General features: G+C 54.5%; 2 protein-coding genes and 1 pseudogene across 3 annotated transcripts in view; 1 reads left to right on the top strand and 2 right to left on the bottom strand.

Moving 5' to 3' along the window:
• The window catches only part of LOC137212250 (multidrug and toxin extrusion protein 2-like), a 352,581-nt gene that overhangs the window by 254,922 nt on the left and 79,026 nt on the right, over positions 1–18,633 (bottom strand). The window lies entirely within an intron of this gene.
• ALDH3A2 (aldehyde dehydrogenase 3 family member A2) lies at positions 42–17,760 on the bottom strand. Of its 2 annotated transcripts, none has more exons than XM_067715428.1 (11): positions 17,741–17,760; positions 16,962–17,122; positions 15,464–15,695; positions 14,622–14,707; positions 12,701–12,909; positions 11,499–11,616; positions 9,679–9,820; positions 7,522–7,688; positions 6,068–6,167; positions 4,827–5,062; positions 42–2,366 (listed from the first exon to the last, which is right to left on the bottom strand). In XM_067715428.1, exons 2-11 carry the CDS (start codon positions 17,112–17,114, stop codon positions 2,352–2,354), a joined length of 1,458 nt encoding a protein of 485 aa, XP_067571529.1. In that variant the 5' UTR covers positions 17,115–17,122; positions 17,741–17,760; the 3' UTR covers positions 42–2,351. The 2 variants fall into 2 exon arrangements, with proteins under 2 accessions (XP_067571529.1, XP_067571528.1); XM_067715427.1 differs by lacking the exon at positions 17,741–17,760 and adding an exon at positions 17,240–17,372.
• LOC137212253 (receptor-binding cancer antigen expressed on SiSo cells pseudogene) overlaps positions 17,495–18,633 on the top strand; it is a 109,836-nt pseudogene continuing 108,697 nt past the window's right edge.

The raw sequence follows: 18,633 nt of genomic DNA, 5'->3' as shown, positions 1-18,633 counted from the left end.
ATTTATTCTGAAGCAGAATATACTAGTAGACAAGTCAATAATTTTGCTTAATTAGAATGTTTAATATTTGCAAACAAATCAACGGACAAAGGATTAATCTCCAAAATATATAAACAGCTCATGCAACTCAATCTTAAAAAAAACAAACAACCCAATCAAAAAATGGGCAGAGGACCTAAATAGACATTTCTCCAAAGAAGACATACAGATGGATAAGAGGCTCAACATCACTAATTATTAGAAAAATGCAAATCAAAACTACAGTGAGGTATCACCTCACACCGGTCAGAATGGCCATCATCAAAAAAATCTACAATCAATGCTGGAGAGGGTGTGGAGAAAAGGGAACCCTCTTGCACTGTTGGTGGGAATGTAAATTGATACAGCCACTATGGAGAACAGTATGGAGGTTCCTTAAAAAACCTACTCCTGGGCATATACCCTGAGAAAACCATAATTCAAAAAGAGACACATACTACAACGTTCATTGCAGCTCTATTTACTATAGCCAGGTCATGAAAGCAACCTAAATGCCCATCGACAGATCAATGGATAAAGAAGACATGGTACATATATATACGATGGAATATTACTCAGCCATAAAAAGGAACAAGACTGGGTCATTTGTAGAGACGTGGATGGACTTAGAGACTGTCATTCAGAGTGAAGTAAGTCAGAAAGAGAAAAATGTCGTACATTAATGCATATATGTGGAATCTAGAAAAATGGTACAGATGAACCGGTTTGCAGGGCAGAAATAGAGACACAGATGTAGGGAACAAATGTATGGACAGCAAGGGGGGAAAGTGGGGGGGGTGGTGGTGGTGGGATGAACTGGGAGATTGGGATTGACATGTGTACACTGATGTGTATAAAATGGATGACTAATAACCTGCTGTATATAAAAAAAGTGTAACGTACAATATACCAAATGAAAATTCCGTATTGAAATTCTGTCTGAGCTCTTTTATGATTGATTATTCTGATAGTGGTTTAAGCAGCTGTTTCCTAAACTAGTCTAGTGATGGATTCTCACCACCTTGTCCTGTGATGCAGATGTAACATACTGCAGACAGCCTAACGGAGCAGTTCACTCAGTGGTAGATCACACGTTCCTAGAGTGAGTTACACTCTCTCACTGAGCGGCCGAGTCTTCTCAAGCGTGGAGGCGGGGAGGGTGCGGCCCCTGCAGCCCGGACCACCACCGGCCCCCTGCCCCGAGGGCTCTCCTTCAGACTTTCCATCTGGCTGAAGTGCCCCAGGCCGGGGTCCGGGGGGTGGGGGTAGGGGGTGGTGTCATCTCCCTGTGTCTTCCGTCCCCTTTGGCGGGGCAGCTGCTGTGGCTCAGGGTCCTCCTACAGACGCCCGCTCACCAGCCCCCGAGGCTCTCAGGGCTGCAGAGCCGTCCAGGACAGGAAATGGTCCCCACGTTAAGTTCTGTGGACCCAATCTATTCAGAAAGGCATCTCTCTCAAGTCTAAAAAAGGGAAATTTACTTGCCTTGTGCTACAGAAATAAGAAACTTGGATTTGTCCTTGAAGAGCCATTAACTTGCAACTTGAAGGTCCTATTATGCGAGGATAAGTATTGTTATGAGTACTTCCAGGACAGCAGTAAAAAATGCCAGGTGGGTTTTGTAAGACGCAGAACTCTACAACTCCTGCACCCTAGGAATGATAGCTGATACTTGTATGAAATTGGCAACTGTCTTCCAGGAAGCCCTAGGATTTACAAGATGCTCTGAGTGAGTGACATGAGTCACAAAACCACGTGTGGACGGCCGCACGGACCATCACAGACCAAGCACGAGACAGGACAGAGAGTGGATGAGAGAGGAGGGCCGACTCCCGGAGGTCAGGCTTTCAAGTCCCGACAGACGAGGGACAGGGAGCCCCCACACCTCAGTTCTAGTGCCTCGAACCCCAAGGGGGCTGGGAGACCTCGCCTTACCTCTCTGGACTGAGACCTGGAAGCCTGGGCGGGGCTGGGCTCTGGAAGGCCACAGGGTGATGCCCGCGGTAAGGGCAGGGTGTCCCATGTCCCCTGAGCAGCAGAGTCGCTGAGCAGGTTCTGCGAACTCAGGTTCTCCCAGCGCGCTCTCCCCTCCCCCAGCCCAGAGCTCTAGGGATGGGGGTTCTCCGAGCGTCTCACTACTGGGCGGGCGAGTGCTGGGCTTTGGCTGAAACGGTGAGTTTTATTAACGGTGAGTGGCAATGACGTTTAGGTTTGGCGATGGTGCATCTGCATACTGTCTTACAATTTTTGGCAGGATTTAAAAATTACTGGTTCATTAATTATTTGGTAGAAGAATAATTCGGTAGAGAGGACGACGCGGCGGCACGGATCACTCTTCAGTAGCATCCAGCCTGGGGGAGGAGAAAGGAATCTGGGTTACCACCGGTTTACAATGTCCCCACCAGCCCTGGAACATGGGCCCAGGATCGGGACCCTGACACGTACCGTCTGTCCTAAGGACCATGTCAACAAGGCCCACAGATCCCTAAGGAGTCTTAAGTGTGGCCGGGCTGAGGATGACAGGTCATGCCCTCCCCCAGTGGTGAATTTCACCAGTACCCACTGAGGCTTAAAGAAGCACGGCCACAACCGCAGAGTTCAAACGTTGGATTTCATTTTCAAAGGCCCGATGACATCGTTCAATCTGAACCTTTTATTTTCCTCAACTTTTTCCCCCACTCTGAGGTTCTGACATGTTCCCTTTGGATGGACAGTTTTGCCGCTTTCAGTTTCCCATTTTAAAATGTTCCAAATCCATTCTAATTCTAGTAAAGTGAATTACTAAAATCATATTCAAGCACATAACAAAATAACTACTAAGTGCAAAAAGCAATTTCAGAAAAATGTCTGCAGTTACCGCCAGTAGATTCCTCAAGTAAATGGACAGTTTAGGCTCAGAGTCATTTGTTTAAAAGGTGATTTGATAAGAAGCGGGTAAAAACACAGAGAGAAGAGCAGAGAAGCAGCAAAGAGGAGAGAAACCCCCAAATCTTTACGCCGTCTCACACTGAATCCAAAACAATCGGGACGACGAACACACGGGCTCCCAGTAAGGAGCGCAGAGAGGTGCGGCTGGAAGCGGCCTGGACCTCCGGGTGCCCGTGCCCTCGCTCTCTGGGCTCAGAAGAGGCCTCGGCCGAAGCCATAATTAAGTCGATCCCAGAGCCCGGGATCAAAGCCATATTTTCTTGTTCCCAGCCGAATAAACGTTTTTATACACTGCTGCTTCTCTAGACCCTACCAGAGAAAGGCTTGTCTGCCAAACCCTTTCGGGAACTCTGGGCGGGCCACCTGGCCTGCCCTAGCCTGTGGGGCACGGGACATTGCACCTGGGGGAGCCCTCCTGGGAATACGGGGCACAGTCAGCCCGCACCTCCGAATTTTCCATGAGGCTAAGAAACTCCATCCAGACCAAGAAGATGCCTGTCAGGCTGGGGACCCACGTCTCGGGGAAGAAAGATAGGCTAACAGTGACCAGAGACCCAAGCGCACCTCCGACCTCAGGAAGAAGCGGAAGAAAAAAACCCAGAAAGTTCTACGCCCCACAAGATGTTTTGATTCACTAAGTCTGCTACATGAATTCTAAAGTCGAAGTTTTAAAAAAAAAAAAAAACGAAACAACTCAAAACCAAAATAAATAGCGACTTGGAGCTTTTTATAAGATTATTCTCAAATTCTGAAACAAAGGAAGGTGACTATGAGTGGGTCAGCAGGCATGTCCTCTGGGACAGCTGAGTGCATGAGACCATCTTTTTCTGGAAGTAATGAATGCTTCACCCAGACCCAGCTAAGCCACGACCTCTAATCGTGAGAGTCCAGCAAGCCGACCTCACCCTTGGAAACCTGTGGCCAAGTTAAGTTTTCACACTCTGACGCTCTAGGCCATGGTCCAGAACGTCTGGAGACATTCTTTTTCTGATAACGCCTAAGCCTCCAAGTGTAGAAAAACAAATGACTGGAAGAGAACACACCCCAAGCTGGCCCACTTGACAGAAAGGAAAGAAACAGCCCAACCTCCTCTCAACAGACGGGGCTGGGTTCTGGCGTTCCTGGCTCCCAGGACGGCACAATCTGTGAACTGCCAGAAAAATCAACAGGGCCTTTCTCCTCAGCACAGCCTGGTATTTCCGAGGAAACCCAAACGATCTCAGACGTGACCGGTAGGTCCAGTTCCACCAAAGCTGTGACACTGTAAGGTGAGCCGACCCCCTTTCAACATTTCAACAAAATACAGATATGAACACAGCTGTTTCCATTAAATGCTTGAATCTGGCCCCGCCCCGAGGATACGGACCCGTCCTTGGACACTGGCCGTCATGAGGGTCTCTTAGCAAGTCCACGCCCGGAACGGCCAGTCACCAGAGAGAAACGCCACAGGCCAGCTTCCCCCAGCACAGCTGCTTCCCCACCAGCCCCGTCCCCGGCACGCCGTCCTCCACCTCCACGCACACCGGGTTCCTGCACACCCAGGAACCAAACTGACACTCAGTCACCAACAGCAAGAGGGTCAGAGGGTGAGGCGGCTCGGACTTCGGCAGCACGCTCGACGGGGCTCAGAACTCGCAGACCAGAGGCCGCCACACGCCCCCTGTAAGGACTGAGGCCTGTGGGCTGCACGGTCCCTGCCGCCGGAGCACAGAGGCAGCCGGGGATGCCCGGAAAAGCAGGGCGGCCCAGCAGCCTGAAGGTCCCTGACCTCAGTCTTAGGCTCTGGAAGTTAATAAGAGAGAGCTGCTTGAAAGACCGGAGGTGCTCCCGAGACGCAAGAGGTGCACCTGGAGGCGCCGCGCGCCCGAGTCCTGGGGACTCACCTTCATGAGCACCGCCACCACGACGCCCAGGAGGGCAAGCAGCAGAAGCCCGAGTTTCCCTCTGTTGAGCCGTTTCAGGAAGAACAGTTTGGCCCAGTCCACCTTCGACTGGCTATTGGGAGGATACCGGAGTTTGTTTGCGCCTTCTCGCTTCAGGCTTTTTAATAAACAGGGACGCTGATGCGAAAAAGTATCGAAACTGTGTTTTCCGTGATACGCTCCCATCCCACTGGACCCTGAAATAAAGGAACAGACGAGACGGGCTCCGCTGTGGGTGATGGCGCTCCTTCCGTGCACACGGCGCCCCGGCTGCACCCCTCCACCGGCGCACGTGGCTCGTTCCAGGACGTCCTCCTAGCGCCCCCCGCACGGCGGGCCCCTGGCACAGGACGCTCTCCGAGAGCAGGGCAGGGACCGGCAGCTCCCGGGGTGCTGGCTGTCACTGATGCCAGGGACCAAGCTCACTCTCACCAGAGCCCCACCTCCTGAGAGGGAGAGGGGGCTGGGCAGGGCCCGAGCGGGACTCCAAGTGGTCCACTCCAAGAGCCGCATGTGCCTGTTCCCGCCGTGGCACGTGCCTGAGCCACTGCTCCCCCAGGCTCCTGGAAAGTGCCCAAGGCCAGGACAGTGGGGTCAAGCGGCTGTGTGGCAACAGGCCTCTCGGACCTGTGCTCCGGGACCGTGCTCACGTCTCTGCTCGGTCACGTGAGCCGGGCGGACGAGCACGTGGCACAAGGCACCCGGCGCGCAGCTTACTGGGGCCGGGCCGCTGGGGCATCACCTAGGTGACAGCTGAAGCTGCAGGGAGACTCTGTGACGTGTGTCAAGAGACGTGCATTTTAAGGAAGAAAATCTAAACGACAAGGCAAAATGTGAACAGTGCTTATGCCTCAGAGGCTACTACATTTTCCCTTGTAACTTTCTACAGTGTTTTGTTTGGTTTTGCCCCTTTAGCCCCAAAAAGCAAAGGGACGTTCAAGCCCTTGGCTGCTGTCTGCTCCTGGCGCTGTGAGCCCGTCACGTGCTACCTCATTCGATAAAGGACAGAGGGCATTTATGAATTCAACTGAGACCTGATTTTTGGCCTAAGAAATGCCCTGAATCTGGGAGAAGATCCATAAACCAGTGAAGCAACGCAAGAAAGAACAGTCATTACAGACTGGGGATGGAGAGCAGGGGGCGGGACAGAGGTGGACCCCAGGCAGCGGCTTGCAGGGGCAGTGATCGGGAGGGGGCCTCACCCACGCCTCCGAAGGGCAGGGAGCTGAGCATGAAGTGCATGATGACGTCGTTGCCCGTGACGCCCCCGCTGGACGTCCTGTCGATCATTTGCTTGATGAGCTGAGGACGAGAAGGAACAGAGGCTCCGGGTCAGTCGCCGCTGGCCTGGGACCCACATCCTCCTCGAGGCTGGGGGCACTGAGCGAGACCTGGACGACCTGAAGAGTTGGGCCCATGCACCCGGGCACACCCCAGTGCTGGACCCCCGGGACCACAGCCAGGGCCTTTCTTACCAGGGATGGTTCAGGCTATATTCCAGGTTTTAAAAATTGTTAATATTTCTCTATCTCTGCTTTAAAGGATGGCATGTGATTAACAGGTATCATTTCGTTTCTAGGAAATGTAAAAAAGATTCAAGATTTCAGAGGTAGCATCCTATTTTTGAAGGAAATCGCTGGTTGGCCCGGGACGTGAATGGGCACGATGACACTGGACTGGTAAATGTCACCTCCCCTGGCTGCTGACCCACCAAGTCCTCTGTAGCAAAGGTCACTGCTGACCCTGGGACCGAGCCTGGCCCGCCGCCCCGTGCCTGGGCCGCAGACCGCAGCTTCCACTCTGTGGTCATTTCAACCGTCTGCCTGTGGTCATTTCACTGCCTGTGGTCATTTCAACCGTCAGACCGCTGTGTGCCACTAACCCATTCCCAGCTGAGCCCCGCACGTCCGGTCTTCCTGGACGGTCTGTAGAGATCGGTACCACGCCAGCACCGCCAGCATCACCAGCTCTAGAAGCTGCCCCGAGACTCCCTGCGTGGCCCCGGCAGAGGCTCTGCAGAAAACACCTGCCGTGGGAACTCCTCGACCTCACCTGGCTGCACCCTCCCTTCCGAGTTTTCCCCTTTCTTCAGAGGCTCCTGGCCCACTGGCCCACCTTGAGGCCACTGTCCCTTAGCAGCAGCCGGTCACCTCAAGGTGCATACGGACAGGCCGCGTGGAGGGCGGCGGCAGGGCTGCTGGGCCTGGGGTGGCGTGTGGTCTGCCGGCCCGGCTGGGACGGCAACACCACTCCAACCACAAAGCCCCGTGGCTGGAGAAAGCCACGTCCGAGGCTTCCCAAGCACCTCCCTCAGCAGCGCCAGAGACACTGCCCTGCGGACCGCGGACGCCGCGTGGGTAAGAGCCGGGGCTCTACCACAGGACCCCCTACAGATCAACAGCAGAAGCGCTTCTGATGCAGGCGCTCAGACGTCTCCCAGTGACATGGCAGGTGTCTGTGAGTCACCAGGCTTGTGACGCTCGCCCCGAAGACTCAGCTCTGACCCCAGGGAGTAAGGGAAGGTTCACAGCCCTAACCCCAGGGCCTCATTACCCAGGACTGGGGGACTCTGGCACCAGACGAAATAATCAGCATTTGCTGTACAGCAGAGAAGGAGCATGGCTTCTGAGAGCGAGCTGCATGCTGGGAAGTTTACCTTAGTGTTATGAGAAAACACGTAGAAAGCCAGGGGCTTTTCGCGTTCATTTATGAACTGTATGGCTTCTTCTGCATTCTTCACAGGCACTATTGGAAGAATTGGTCCAAAAATTTCCTCTTGCATCACTTTGGTTTTAGGATCCACATCAGTGAGTATCGTTGGGGCTGAAAAATGAAAACGCTCAAGCAGGAGACAGAAATGCCGAACTCTCACCTCACGTCTGGCTCACTGGGTCACCCACCCATCCCTTCCCCACTCCCGCCCAGGTGTCGTCTACTGAGACAAGTCCCAAGTACGTGGGTGAAGCGTGCAAATATTACGTCTCCATGCGTGTGCATCAGGGATCCTTGTGCAAACCCAGGGGGAGATACAGGCTTGAGTAAAACCTGTGCGTGTTTAACCCTGTTCAGCACCACATTCCTGCGTCTTTCTGTGGATAGGCCTTCCTGGGAGCACAGAGGGCCCCTCGGTGGACCAAACCAGTACAGCTTCTTAATAGAAGTACGTTCCTGCCTGTGATCTCTTTGATCTTGATTACAACTGCGTCAGGTTCAGAAAACGTAATGAAATGGTGGGATTCCCTAAGCCTTATCTCAGCGTTCCGTCCACTCTGGGGAAAGACACAGACCGGAGGACGACATGGATCCTGAAGAGCTTTGTGGGGTGTCCAGTGTCCACACCAAGAAGTCCCCAAGCCGCAGTGCTCGGGGAGACCCTGCGGATGGGCTGGAGGGTCGACTACAGGAGAAGACACCTGACAGAACAAGCGTGCTCTTGCCTCCACCCACGGTTACGACCAGGTTGTCCTGGAGGCATGGCACGGGACGGCTCTCTGCAGCACGCCCGGGGGTACAGAAGCCGCTGCCTCAGATCTGCCGCCCGCGGCTTCCCTGGGCCAGAGCGGTGTCCATCCCCCTCTGCAGAGCCACGCGCTTGGGTGAGGTGACCCTGGGCCAGGCTGGGGGAAGCTCCTAACTAGTCTGAGCTAATCACGGCCGACCTTCCCTCTCGCCACTCATGGGCATAGAGGCAGGCAGTCAACGTGCTGGGCCGGCAGGACCCAAAGACGAACCCCCATGGCTCTGGGGGTGTTATGGAGCCGCTGAACTAACAGGCCGAGAGCGTACTTTTCTCCGTACTGTTTGCGTCCCTTGAGCTCTGTTTTTGAAAAGCTGGGGCTTTTGGTGATGACGAGAGGAAGCGGGCAGACAGGTCTGCGCAGCAGCTTTTTCGCCAACTTCAGGTGTGACCTTTTGTTTTTAAATAAGTTTGTTTATTTATTTACTTTGGGCTGCGCCGGGTCTTTGTTGCTGCGCGCGGGCTTTCTCTAGTTGCGGCGCGTGGGGGCTGCTCTTCCTTGCGGTGCGCGGGCTTCTCACTGCGGTGGCTTCTCTTGTTGGGAGCACGGGCTCTAGATGTGCGGGCTCTAGATGCGCGGGCTTCAGTAGTTGTGGCAGGTGGTCTCAGTAGCTGTGGCACGCGGGCTTCAGTAGTTGTGGCTTGCAGGCTCTAGAGCACAGGCTCAGTAGTTGTGGCGCATGGCCTTAGTTGCTCCGTGGCATGTGGGATCTTCCCGGAACAGGGCTCGAACCCGTGTCCCCTGCATTGGCAGGAGGATTCTTAACCACTGCGCCACCAGGGAAGTCCCCATGAGTGATTCTTCCCTCATCTTAGGTGTTATTTTAGATAAGTGTGTTTAAAATTCAAAAGTGATATATACTCGTGGCAAAAAAACAAAGAACACAACAAGAAAGTCAATAGCGAGGTCAAGCATGATGGGTGAAAACGTTCTTTCTGGAACAGGACTGCTGTCGGCTAGCTGTGCGATTGTGGTTGAGCTATTTCCTTCTCTGGGCTGTTTTCCCAGCCGTAAGCTGGAAATAACTACAGAGTCTGGTTCTGCTTCTCAAGGTTGCCAGGAAGAAAAAGTTAGATAAAATACGTGTGTAAATACAAACAACTAAATAGAGTTACTCAACGTATACATATATAAAGTCATCTTTAACTTGCTTGTAACAAAGCAGTATACCAGAAAGCAGTATTTAATAGCTTATTAATCACTCTACACCTAATAGTTTATTCAGTGTCGGGAAAGAGTGTCAATAAAAACTGTTGAGCGGCCCCTCCCTACAGGACGAGATGAGTCTCCGTTACCTATGTAGCGTGTGGCCTCATCGGTCTCCCCGCCAAAAGCTATCTTCTGTCCTTCAAGCAAACCTCGTATCCTCTTGAAATGACGAAGGTTGATGATCCTTTCATAGTCGGGGGATGCTTTTACGTTTTCTCCATAAAATTCCTGTTGAAAACAGCAGTATCTAGTTGTCACCAAAGACCCATATTTTAATTTCTTTAATAATTATAAAATTCACCATGGCCCCAAATCTGGTTTTGTATCCTCACAGAATCCAACCCCCCAGCCCCCAAATCCTTTAACAGCAGTAAGACTAAGCTCTTTGGCAGGTCAAGGACAGGAGTTAAAGCACACACACACGTCTCCCATTTTCCACGGTTTCGGGGGTTGGCATGGGTCCCTCCTGGGGGTGGACACAGAGCAAGTAGGGGGGGTCTCGCCCCGTGTCGGGGCCACACGCGCGCTTGCCTATCAGCTCTGGCTGCTGTCCTGCGAGGAGCTGGGTGGTGGTGGCAGAGGCCCTGTGACCTGCAAAGCCTAAAACACTGACCGCCTGTGTGTTTCCCCTTTTGCAGAAAGGGTTTGCTGAGCTTTGCACTATTTCCTCGTGTCAGGTCTTCTCTGGACTGGAACTTCCACCAGTCACAGATAACCGTGAAACCACTCAAAAGATCAAAACACAGTCTTGGTAAGTCACCCAGAGTAAGAGAGCCTCAGAAGCCAAGCAGTCAGCCCCGCGGGAGCTCTCAATCTACTCTCCAGCGGCACTGAGCACGGTCCGCCCCCCGCACCCGCCTCGAACCGGGAGGAAGGAAGCTCCCGGGCAGCGTGCTGCAATGTGTGCTCTGGGGCCCCAGCGCCGGAGCCACAGGAGTGGCGTTCAGCGCTGGCCGCACCTCAGCATCACCTGGAGACCCCAGCCCTGCTGGACCACCGTCTTCGGAGCGGGGGACTGGGGGCTTTTCTGAAACGGCTCCCGGTGACCCCCAGTGGAGAGCCACGGCGACGAGAGAACACACGCCTCCTGGAAACCCAGTTCCTCACCACACTCACCCGAGCACGTCCCCAGCAGCCCCAGTGTCTTCCCAGAGTCGGGCCAAGCTCCCCTTTCACGCTCTCCTTGTCCGGCCCCATCGCGGTCCCGCCACTAACGTCCAACTTCCACGTCACCTTGCTGCTCACCTACGTCACTCCTGGGTGTTCCAGAGCCTTTCTTTCAGGGCTCGGTCAGTACCCGGCAAGTGAACAACGGTGGTTCCAATAGTTTCTCCACCCAGGGGGCTCCCACCGCTGAGCTGTCACAGCTTCATCCCTTCCTTTCTTCCAGTCCCAGTCCTACGTTCCTTCTGGCTCAGCTCAGGACACCACCGTGTAGCCTTCCTTGGTCCCCTCGCTAGAGATGGCCATTTGAAACGCCCTCAAAGACTGATGGCCGCGTCAAGAGTGCACGTTCCTCGAAACTGCTGGCTTCTGTAAACCGCCGGCACAGCCGAGCACCGCTAACCTCGATCGCCGCACCGCGGCGAGGGCCTTGGCCACACCACAGAGGCCTCGCGATGTTCTCCCCAGACCACACAACAGCTACTGGGCTTTTTTTTTTAAGGTCCGTTCTACACCTAACGAGTTGTGCCGTCCACAAATCAACTGGACAGTGTCAGCGTGTGCAGCACCAACCTCACCCTGCTACCACGCTACGAGAGCACTTTGCATTAGCCAGGAAATTAGTTCAGTCACCTGCTCCTGGAATGTTCCCGGGAGGGGGTGGGGCGATGCCCCCTGCAAACATCTGATTTCACTCTGTATCCCAGTGAGACCAGTGGACCCAGAGGTGGGAAACACGAACCTTCACGGCCTCCTTCACCTTCCGCACAATCAGGTCCTGGAGGGACGGCTCGCAGAGCACGTAGTCGGGGGCGATGCAGGTCTGGCCGCAGTTCATGTACTTGCCCCAGGCGATGCGTCTGGGAAAAGCACGAGCAGGCAGAGTTCAGTCCCCACGCCCCTGTCACGCGCTTCGGCGCCGTCTGAACGTTTTTCAGCTAGCTGTCAAGATTACTAGTACGTATATGTATTTGGTAATCTTGATTAAAAAAAATGTTTCGAAAACTCATCTCTATATCAGTTGGCTGGAACTGAGGACGCATTTTCAATTGGCGTAGGCTGTTCTACAAAGCAGGGAAAGCCTCCTGCCAATTCATGAGAAACGTTACTTTATACGCAGGGAAGCCACTGCCTGCGGCAGGAAAAGAGAGAAACAGCCTCCTGACACCCTCCTTCTCCCACCCCGGCCGAGAGGACATCTGGGAGGACAGGGGTTCCACAGACAGCACGGCTCCTGCTGTGGCTTGGTCCTGCTGCAAGATGCCAGGTACAGGCAGGACCAGAAGCCCTCCCCGATCTGGGACGCTGGGCCCGGGCTCGGATGGAAACCCACGAACCGGGGTCCCCTGTTCCAGCAAGTAGACGTCTACTTACAGAGCCCACCCGGAGCCCGGCCAACGCCCCCCGCTCCCCTTGTCTGAAGGGAGGGAGAGCCACGCCATGCCAGCACAGTCAGCTGTGGGTTTGGGCGCTTCCTGTTAGCTGAACTGATTTAGCGGAGACAACCCGAAACCTTGCATCTTCTGGTTCTCAGATGCAAGATGCTATTATTCTCATCTCAGTTAAAAGATGAGAATTATTGGTTTTATCAATAAAGGAACTCAGTTAAGAGATCAGCATAATGCCCTTTCTTTGGAAATTTAAAGATCTTATTAGGCACACAGAATCCCTGGCATTACCTACTGGCATTACCTACTTCCTGGATCAGCTATCAGAACAGTAAAACTTCTTGCCAGGTCTATTATCTAGAGAACAGAAATAGCTTTTCCTCATCCTGAGGGCAACTGTGTGATGTCACAGCCTCGTGTTCATCTCCTCTGGCTGTGGCGCCAAGGCGTGGTTTGTGAAAGAGTTCTGGTCCCTGTGAGGACATCAACGGCAGTGCCCAGCGAGGAGGTACAGGGCATGCCAGCCTGCCGGGGGAGTCCAGATAACCGGTCTCACCTGCAGGCAACGTCCAGGTCACAGTCTTTGTCAACGTAACACGGACTCTTCCCTCCCAGTTCAAGGGTCACCGGGGTCAGATGCTTGGCGGCGGCTTCCATGACAATTTTTCCAACAGTGGTGTTTCCCGTGTAGAGAATGTGGTCAAATCGCTGCTTCAGAAGCTCCGTGGTTTCCTCGACGCCACCATTAACAACCGCGTACAGGTCCTTAAAGAAAGACAAACACTCGCATCACCGAAGGAATCCTATCGTCTGACGTAAACACGTAACATTCAGTGAAACCAGGAAAAGGTGGAGACTGGCCCCGGGAAACCACAAGACGGGGGCTGGGAGAGGGGAGGGTTGTGGGAACGTGGCCACTGTCGGTGACCACAGGACAGGCCCCAGGCGCGTCCACCCGGACGTCCTCTCTGCACGCGGCTCAGCGTGGGGCTCAGGGCACGGGGGGAACCGAGTAACTGCGCCCGAATGTGTGCAAAGGCCGGCAGGGGAGCGCTTCCAGGGGCAGGTCCGGGCTGCACCTGCGCCCCGTCATCCTCTGGCTCACGTGCCTGCTGGCGGCCACCCGACGCCTCTGAGCCTCAGCCTCCTCTTGTGATGGGGGGATGTCACAGCGCTTTGCACTGAACCCTCATGTGCACCGTGCAACCGTCTGCAGCTATCGCACGGGAGAGGATAGTCACGGTGTGAAGAGCGGCGGCGGGACACCGAGCACAAGCCAGCTGGTGGGCCCCGTGTTTCCCCTCCATCTCTACTCACAGCTCAGCGGCCCGACAGGCGTTTCAGGCTTTAGCTCGCCTCCGCCTGAATGCACAGAGCCTGTGTGGTCGGTCCCCAACAAGCCGAGGGAGGCAGGGCCGCAGTGACGACCCCCATCCGGGCAGAGTGAGACAGTGAAGCATCTGCCCTACCTCACTGCCTTCACCGCCCTTCTGCACTGGGTACCCCAGGCCCTGGGACAACACTGCTCCATGGCCGCCGTGGCAGGGATGAGCCAACACGGGGAGCACGGCTCCTCGAGAACCGGAGGTGGCTTGTAGACCGCTGTCAGAAAACGTGGCCGACCACAGGTGCGACGCTGCACAGCTGCGTCTCCCTGGCACGCACCGAGGACCCCTCCACGCAGAGCTAACGGCCCCAGTTCACGTGGCGTCACAATCTCCTCCACGTGGGGCACCAGACCTCTGCTTCAGAGATCGTCTTTTCTCCACCGCTTCCGATACTCTTTTTTTTAAAGGTTTTTCTTTTTTTTGATGTGGGCCATTTACAAAGTCTGTATTGAATTTGTTATAATACTGCTTCTGTTTTTTGTTTTGGTTTTTTGACCGCAAGGCACGCGGGATCCCAGCTCCCCGACCAGGGATCGGACCCGCACCCCCTGCATTGGAAGGCGAAGTCTTAACCACTGGACCGCCAGGGAAGTCCCAGCTTCCGATACTCTTCAATGCCAGCACTGTAACTCTGAGTGAGGGTCCACACTCTGGGTCAGGAGGCCTTTTTCTTTCTGTAGTTTTCGGGCCACAAACATGCCCGTTTAAATGTAGACGTGTGTTCACGTAACTGTACCTCGTGAAGAGCGCCCAGCACGGTACCAGCCCCTCAATAAATAACTCACTAGAAGGATACACCTAAAATCACGTCAGATCAAAGGTTAATGCGAAATGCCAGATGGCAGCGGAGGCTTTGTTAACAGCAGGGGTGCCGATAAGGCCACGGGCCTGACCAAACTGTGTAACTACAGTAGCTGAACTATTCCACAGTTTTTTTGGAACTTAACTTCTCTTGTTAAGCCAGCCGTGGGAGGCTGAGGGAAAATGAGTGTGGAGGCCTGACCACCAATGACGCAAGCCAGCATGAAGAGCAGAGTGTGTGCCAGACGGACAGACAGACGTGCCAGAGAGGGGGCAAGGTCCTCTTACCTGGTCTAAGTACTGAGGGAGGAGCGTAGCCAAGGCCTTGGCTGTATTTTCACTTACTTCAGAAGGCTTGATAATCACAGCATTTCCTAAACAAAGCAAAAAGCAGGACGTTGTCTAGTACTCGAGCGATTCTAACATCCATGAGACGGAGCTCCTGTGGGGAGCACAGGCTAAGGGTTAATTCCTCTGGTTATTTCTGGCTCTGCGTTCTGTCTTCCTCACCACAGGCGTGAGCGCTCGCCCCTCTGCCTCTTTCCCAAAGGCTAACTCCTCAGTGCTCACCACGTAGGTCCTTGACGGGAGGCCCCAGCCAGGCTCCCCCAGGCCTCTGGCCTTCTCTCACTGTTCTCACTCCCACCCTTGGATTTTCCTTTTGCCCTGGGATTATCGCACAGACAAGCTTTGCCCACATAAAGCTGTTGGTCTGGATCCTGGTTAACTGAGAAATGAATCCCTTGGCATTTGCTGTAGACCCAAGCAAGCATGACTCCCAGAGCCCTTATTTGAATGAAGAAAGGGGTCAGACAGAATCAACTGGTTCATCCAAAGCCAGAGGTGGCAACTGAAACCACATGACGCTATGGACGTGTGACTCCAAACCTGGGCCCGTGGACTCGCGCGTGCCTCTACGCCCTCGCAGGTCCATTCTCCAGGGCCCCGAAAAGCAGTCACCCCACAGATCTCTGGAGCCCACTGAACAAGTAATAATAACGTTTATGAATTCTCAATACACTGCTGGTGCAAACCAAGGCGAGCCACCACAGCAAATGCATTTAACTAACCACTATCCTTAACGTACAACCAGTACATTAAGGACGTAAGGACGGAAGCTGACGCCAGACCTGCAGCGATGGCTCCTATCAGAGGCTGGATGGTGAGGACAAAGGGGTAGTTCCAAGCTCCGATGATCAGCACGACTCCCAGGGGCTCTGGCTGGACGTAGGCCTCGTCCAGCATGGTGACCAGGTTCTTCTGAGCTGGTTTAGCAGCGGCCCATTCAGGAAGCTTCTCCAGCACAAGCTCAATTTCCCCAAGCACGGTGATGACTTCTTGACTGTATGCGTTGAATTCGCTCTGTTACAAGAAGGTCACAGTTAACCTTTGTGGGTATGACACACTTGGCCCTGAATGTCAGAAGCATCGGGCCAGGGAATTCCCTGACGGTCCAGTAGTTAGGCTTCTGTGCTTCCACTGCAGGGGACACAGGTTTGATCCCTGGTCGGGGAACTAAGCCTTACGGCAATGCAAAAAAAAAAAAAAAAAAAAAAAGGCATCAGGACAGGCAAACCTGTCAGACTAGCTGGTTCGCCATGCAGATTCCTGTGTGTCCTCCAAGCCCACAGTAAGGACTTGCTAATTCCCTTCTTAATATATTCAATCCCTTTAAATCTTTCTTTACTGATCCAAGCCATTTAAAGTCAGGCTTAAACGTTAACTCTTTCACGAAAACTTCCCTAATTAATAATGGTGTGCCTTGATCACACTTTATAAACCATAGTCATTATGCTTTCCTCTATATCTTAACATTTCAGCCTTAATACACTGGCTTAAAACTATAGCCCCACTTTCTCTGTGCCTGTTCTGTTTCCCAACCAAACTTAAAGCCCTCGAGGGCAAGGAGTTTATTGTACTTCTTTAGTCATCCTATATATACACCCTCGGAAATGCTTGTAGAGTGAATGAGTCAGACTTTTTGGGGTATCTTCCTTAAATCCACCGCTACTATTTGACATCACAGTTCCTCTCCACCAAAAGTGCTATACAGGAAGTTTTAGAGTTCCTGTTGTTACTACTGATGTTACTACCCCTCAAAATAATCTTCCAGGGGGAGGGGCCGAAGGAGCCTAGCAAAGCCAGAGCAAGGCCTTGTTACCCCTGAAATGAAGAGAAAAATTAGAAACAAAGTGGTAACAACAGTGTTATAAAACATAGGGGACCATTTTTAAACCCGAAACACTCCCCCAAGACCTTGCTACTCAAAGCGTGGTTCCATTGGTACATCACCTGGGAGCTTCTTACAAAAACTCGGGCTCTCAGACCCCCTCCCCCCAGACCCAGTGAAGCATCGTCTGCATCGTAACAAGGTCTCCGGGTGACTCGCGGGTGCACAGATGTGGCACCTAACATCATCGAGGGAAATCCGAGCGCAACGACGACAAGCAAAACCCTGTGTCTGCATAAGAAACCGCAAAGTTAAAAGACAAGAACCCGACTCGGAGGAAGAGGCCTGCAATACACGAAGCGGACGAATGACCCATATCCAGGGGAAGGGGAAGGGAAAGGGCCACAGCTGCCCGCGGAAAAGGGGCAGGCCGTGGAGCGCAGGTCCCGGGGGCGCACCTTGCTCAGGTCGGCGGCGATGGCCGCCAGGATGTCCCTCTCGCGCTCCTGCACCATCGCGCGCAGGGCCTCGAGCTGCCGCCGCCGGAACGTCAGGGGGCGCGAGCGGCCGGACCCGAACGCCGCGCGAACCCGCTGCACCTCGCGCTCCATGGCCAGTCCTGCGGGGACAGGGGAGATCGGGCGCCGTGCGGGGTGAGCGGGCCGGACGCGGGGCCGCCGGGCGGTGCCTCTCCATCCCCGCCCCCCGTCCCCGGGCCCAGCGACCCCGGCCGCACCTCCGTCCCGCCGGCGCGCTAGCTCCGCCGCAGCTAACTCCTCCGCCGCAGCTAACTGCTCCGCCACCGCCCTGCGAGCCAGGGTCGACCCCGAGCCGCGCGCCGATTGGCCGGCGTGGTCCACGTGACCTGCGCACGCCGGACGCCGCGTGGGCCCCGCCCCCAGGAGTCGGCAGGCGAGGGGGTGAGGACGGCTGGGCGGACGGCTGGGCCGGACCGGGCTGGGGCCGGGCCCCGCGGTCACGACCTCGCCGACCGGGCCCCGTGCCCAGCGGCTCAGGAGGCGTCGCCCTTACGCCGCGGCGCCCCTCGGCCCGCCCGGCCCGCTCCCTTCCAGCTCGGAGCCGCGGGGACTCGGCGCCCAGGTGAGTGCCCCTCAGCAGCCCCGCCCCCACGCCCTCCTTTACCCTTTACCAGCCGCTCTCCGGGCCGCCCCCCCCAGGTCCCTGCCCCGCCCTCCCTAGAGGGGCAGCTAGCTCGGACCCCCCCCCCTGCACCCACGTGACAATGCCCGCGGCAGCTGGGTTCTCCCCTCGCTCTCCTCTGCACCTGCGGAGATTGCCGGAAGTCCTTCTGGCTTGTACCTGATTTGACTTGGGCTTTATCAGCTTGTCACGTGGTTGTTTGTCTCGTGCCTCTGCTTTCACCACTCGGGGAAAGAATGCGTTATCCAGACGTGAAGGACTCCGCTTTGAAGGTGGGGATGTCTGTCCCTTTCCTGGGACGCCGATGCTGGCGCTCCCTCGAGGGTGAGCTTCCCTCCCAGACGCCAGGGTCGTGCTGGCTCGCTGTCTCTTGTGAAACCTTGAAGGCATGTATCCTGTCCTGTTTGATGTGTGTTCTTTGTCCTGACAAGATATAAAAAACTGTGTTGAAAACCATGCTTCGCCAGAGCGCTTTCCTCCTTGGTGGAGACAGCACTCCTGCGCTATAGTCCTGTTTGGCCGGAAAAAAACCCCTCTTTTAGTCTTATGATAAGTTGTTTATTGATTACTTGGCCTCCACACCCAGCAGTCATTGCCATCTTCTGGAGACAGTGTGTTTGCTTGTTCGCCATCACCCTGTATTCTTCCGGTTTTCCTTTTCCCTCCCTGACCAAGTCCTCTGGGTTTTTCCTTGCTGGACCTTTCTCCCCTTCCAGGCTTCCTGACGTGTTCAGGTGCCTGAGTGCTCAGTCCTTGGGCCTCTTCTCTTTCCACAGTCACAGCCTCATCTAATCCCGTGCATGGTGGTCAGAGAAGATTTTAAATCCCATCTGGTCCCACCCTTTCCTCTGAACTCCAACCAGTATGTTCAGCTCTATCCCACTCATACTGGGATTCATAATAGGCATCTTAAAGGTAGCTGTACATAGAACTGTTGGTTTCTCTTCATCCACGAGACAAATACAGTGC

Source organism: Pseudorca crassidens, chromosome 19 (assembly GCF_039906515.1).
Source record: "Pseudorca crassidens isolate mPseCra1 chromosome 19, mPseCra1.hap1, whole genome shotgun sequence".
NCBI lineage: Eukaryota > Metazoa > Chordata > Mammalia > Artiodactyla > Delphinidae > Pseudorca > Pseudorca crassidens.
This window is presented reverse-complemented; position numbering and strand designations above follow the sequence as displayed.

What these genes read in the sequence shown, in the direction of transcription:
- ALDH3A2 (XM_067715428.1), bottom strand. Translation starts at nt 17,114, where the DNA reads ATGGAGCGCGAGGTGCAGCGGGTTCGCGCGGCGTTCGGGTCCGGCCGC. An exon ending in TCGCCGCCGACCTGAGCAAG is followed by an intron (nt 15,696 to 16,961) that starts GTGCGCCCCCGG and finishes TTCTTGTAACAG; the next exon opens with AGCGAATTCAACGCATACAG. An exon ending in CCTGCCCTTCGGAGGCGTGG is followed by an intron (nt 5,063 to 6,067) that starts GTGAGGCCCCCT and finishes CCTTTATTTCAG; the next exon opens with GGTCCAGTGGGATGGGAGCG.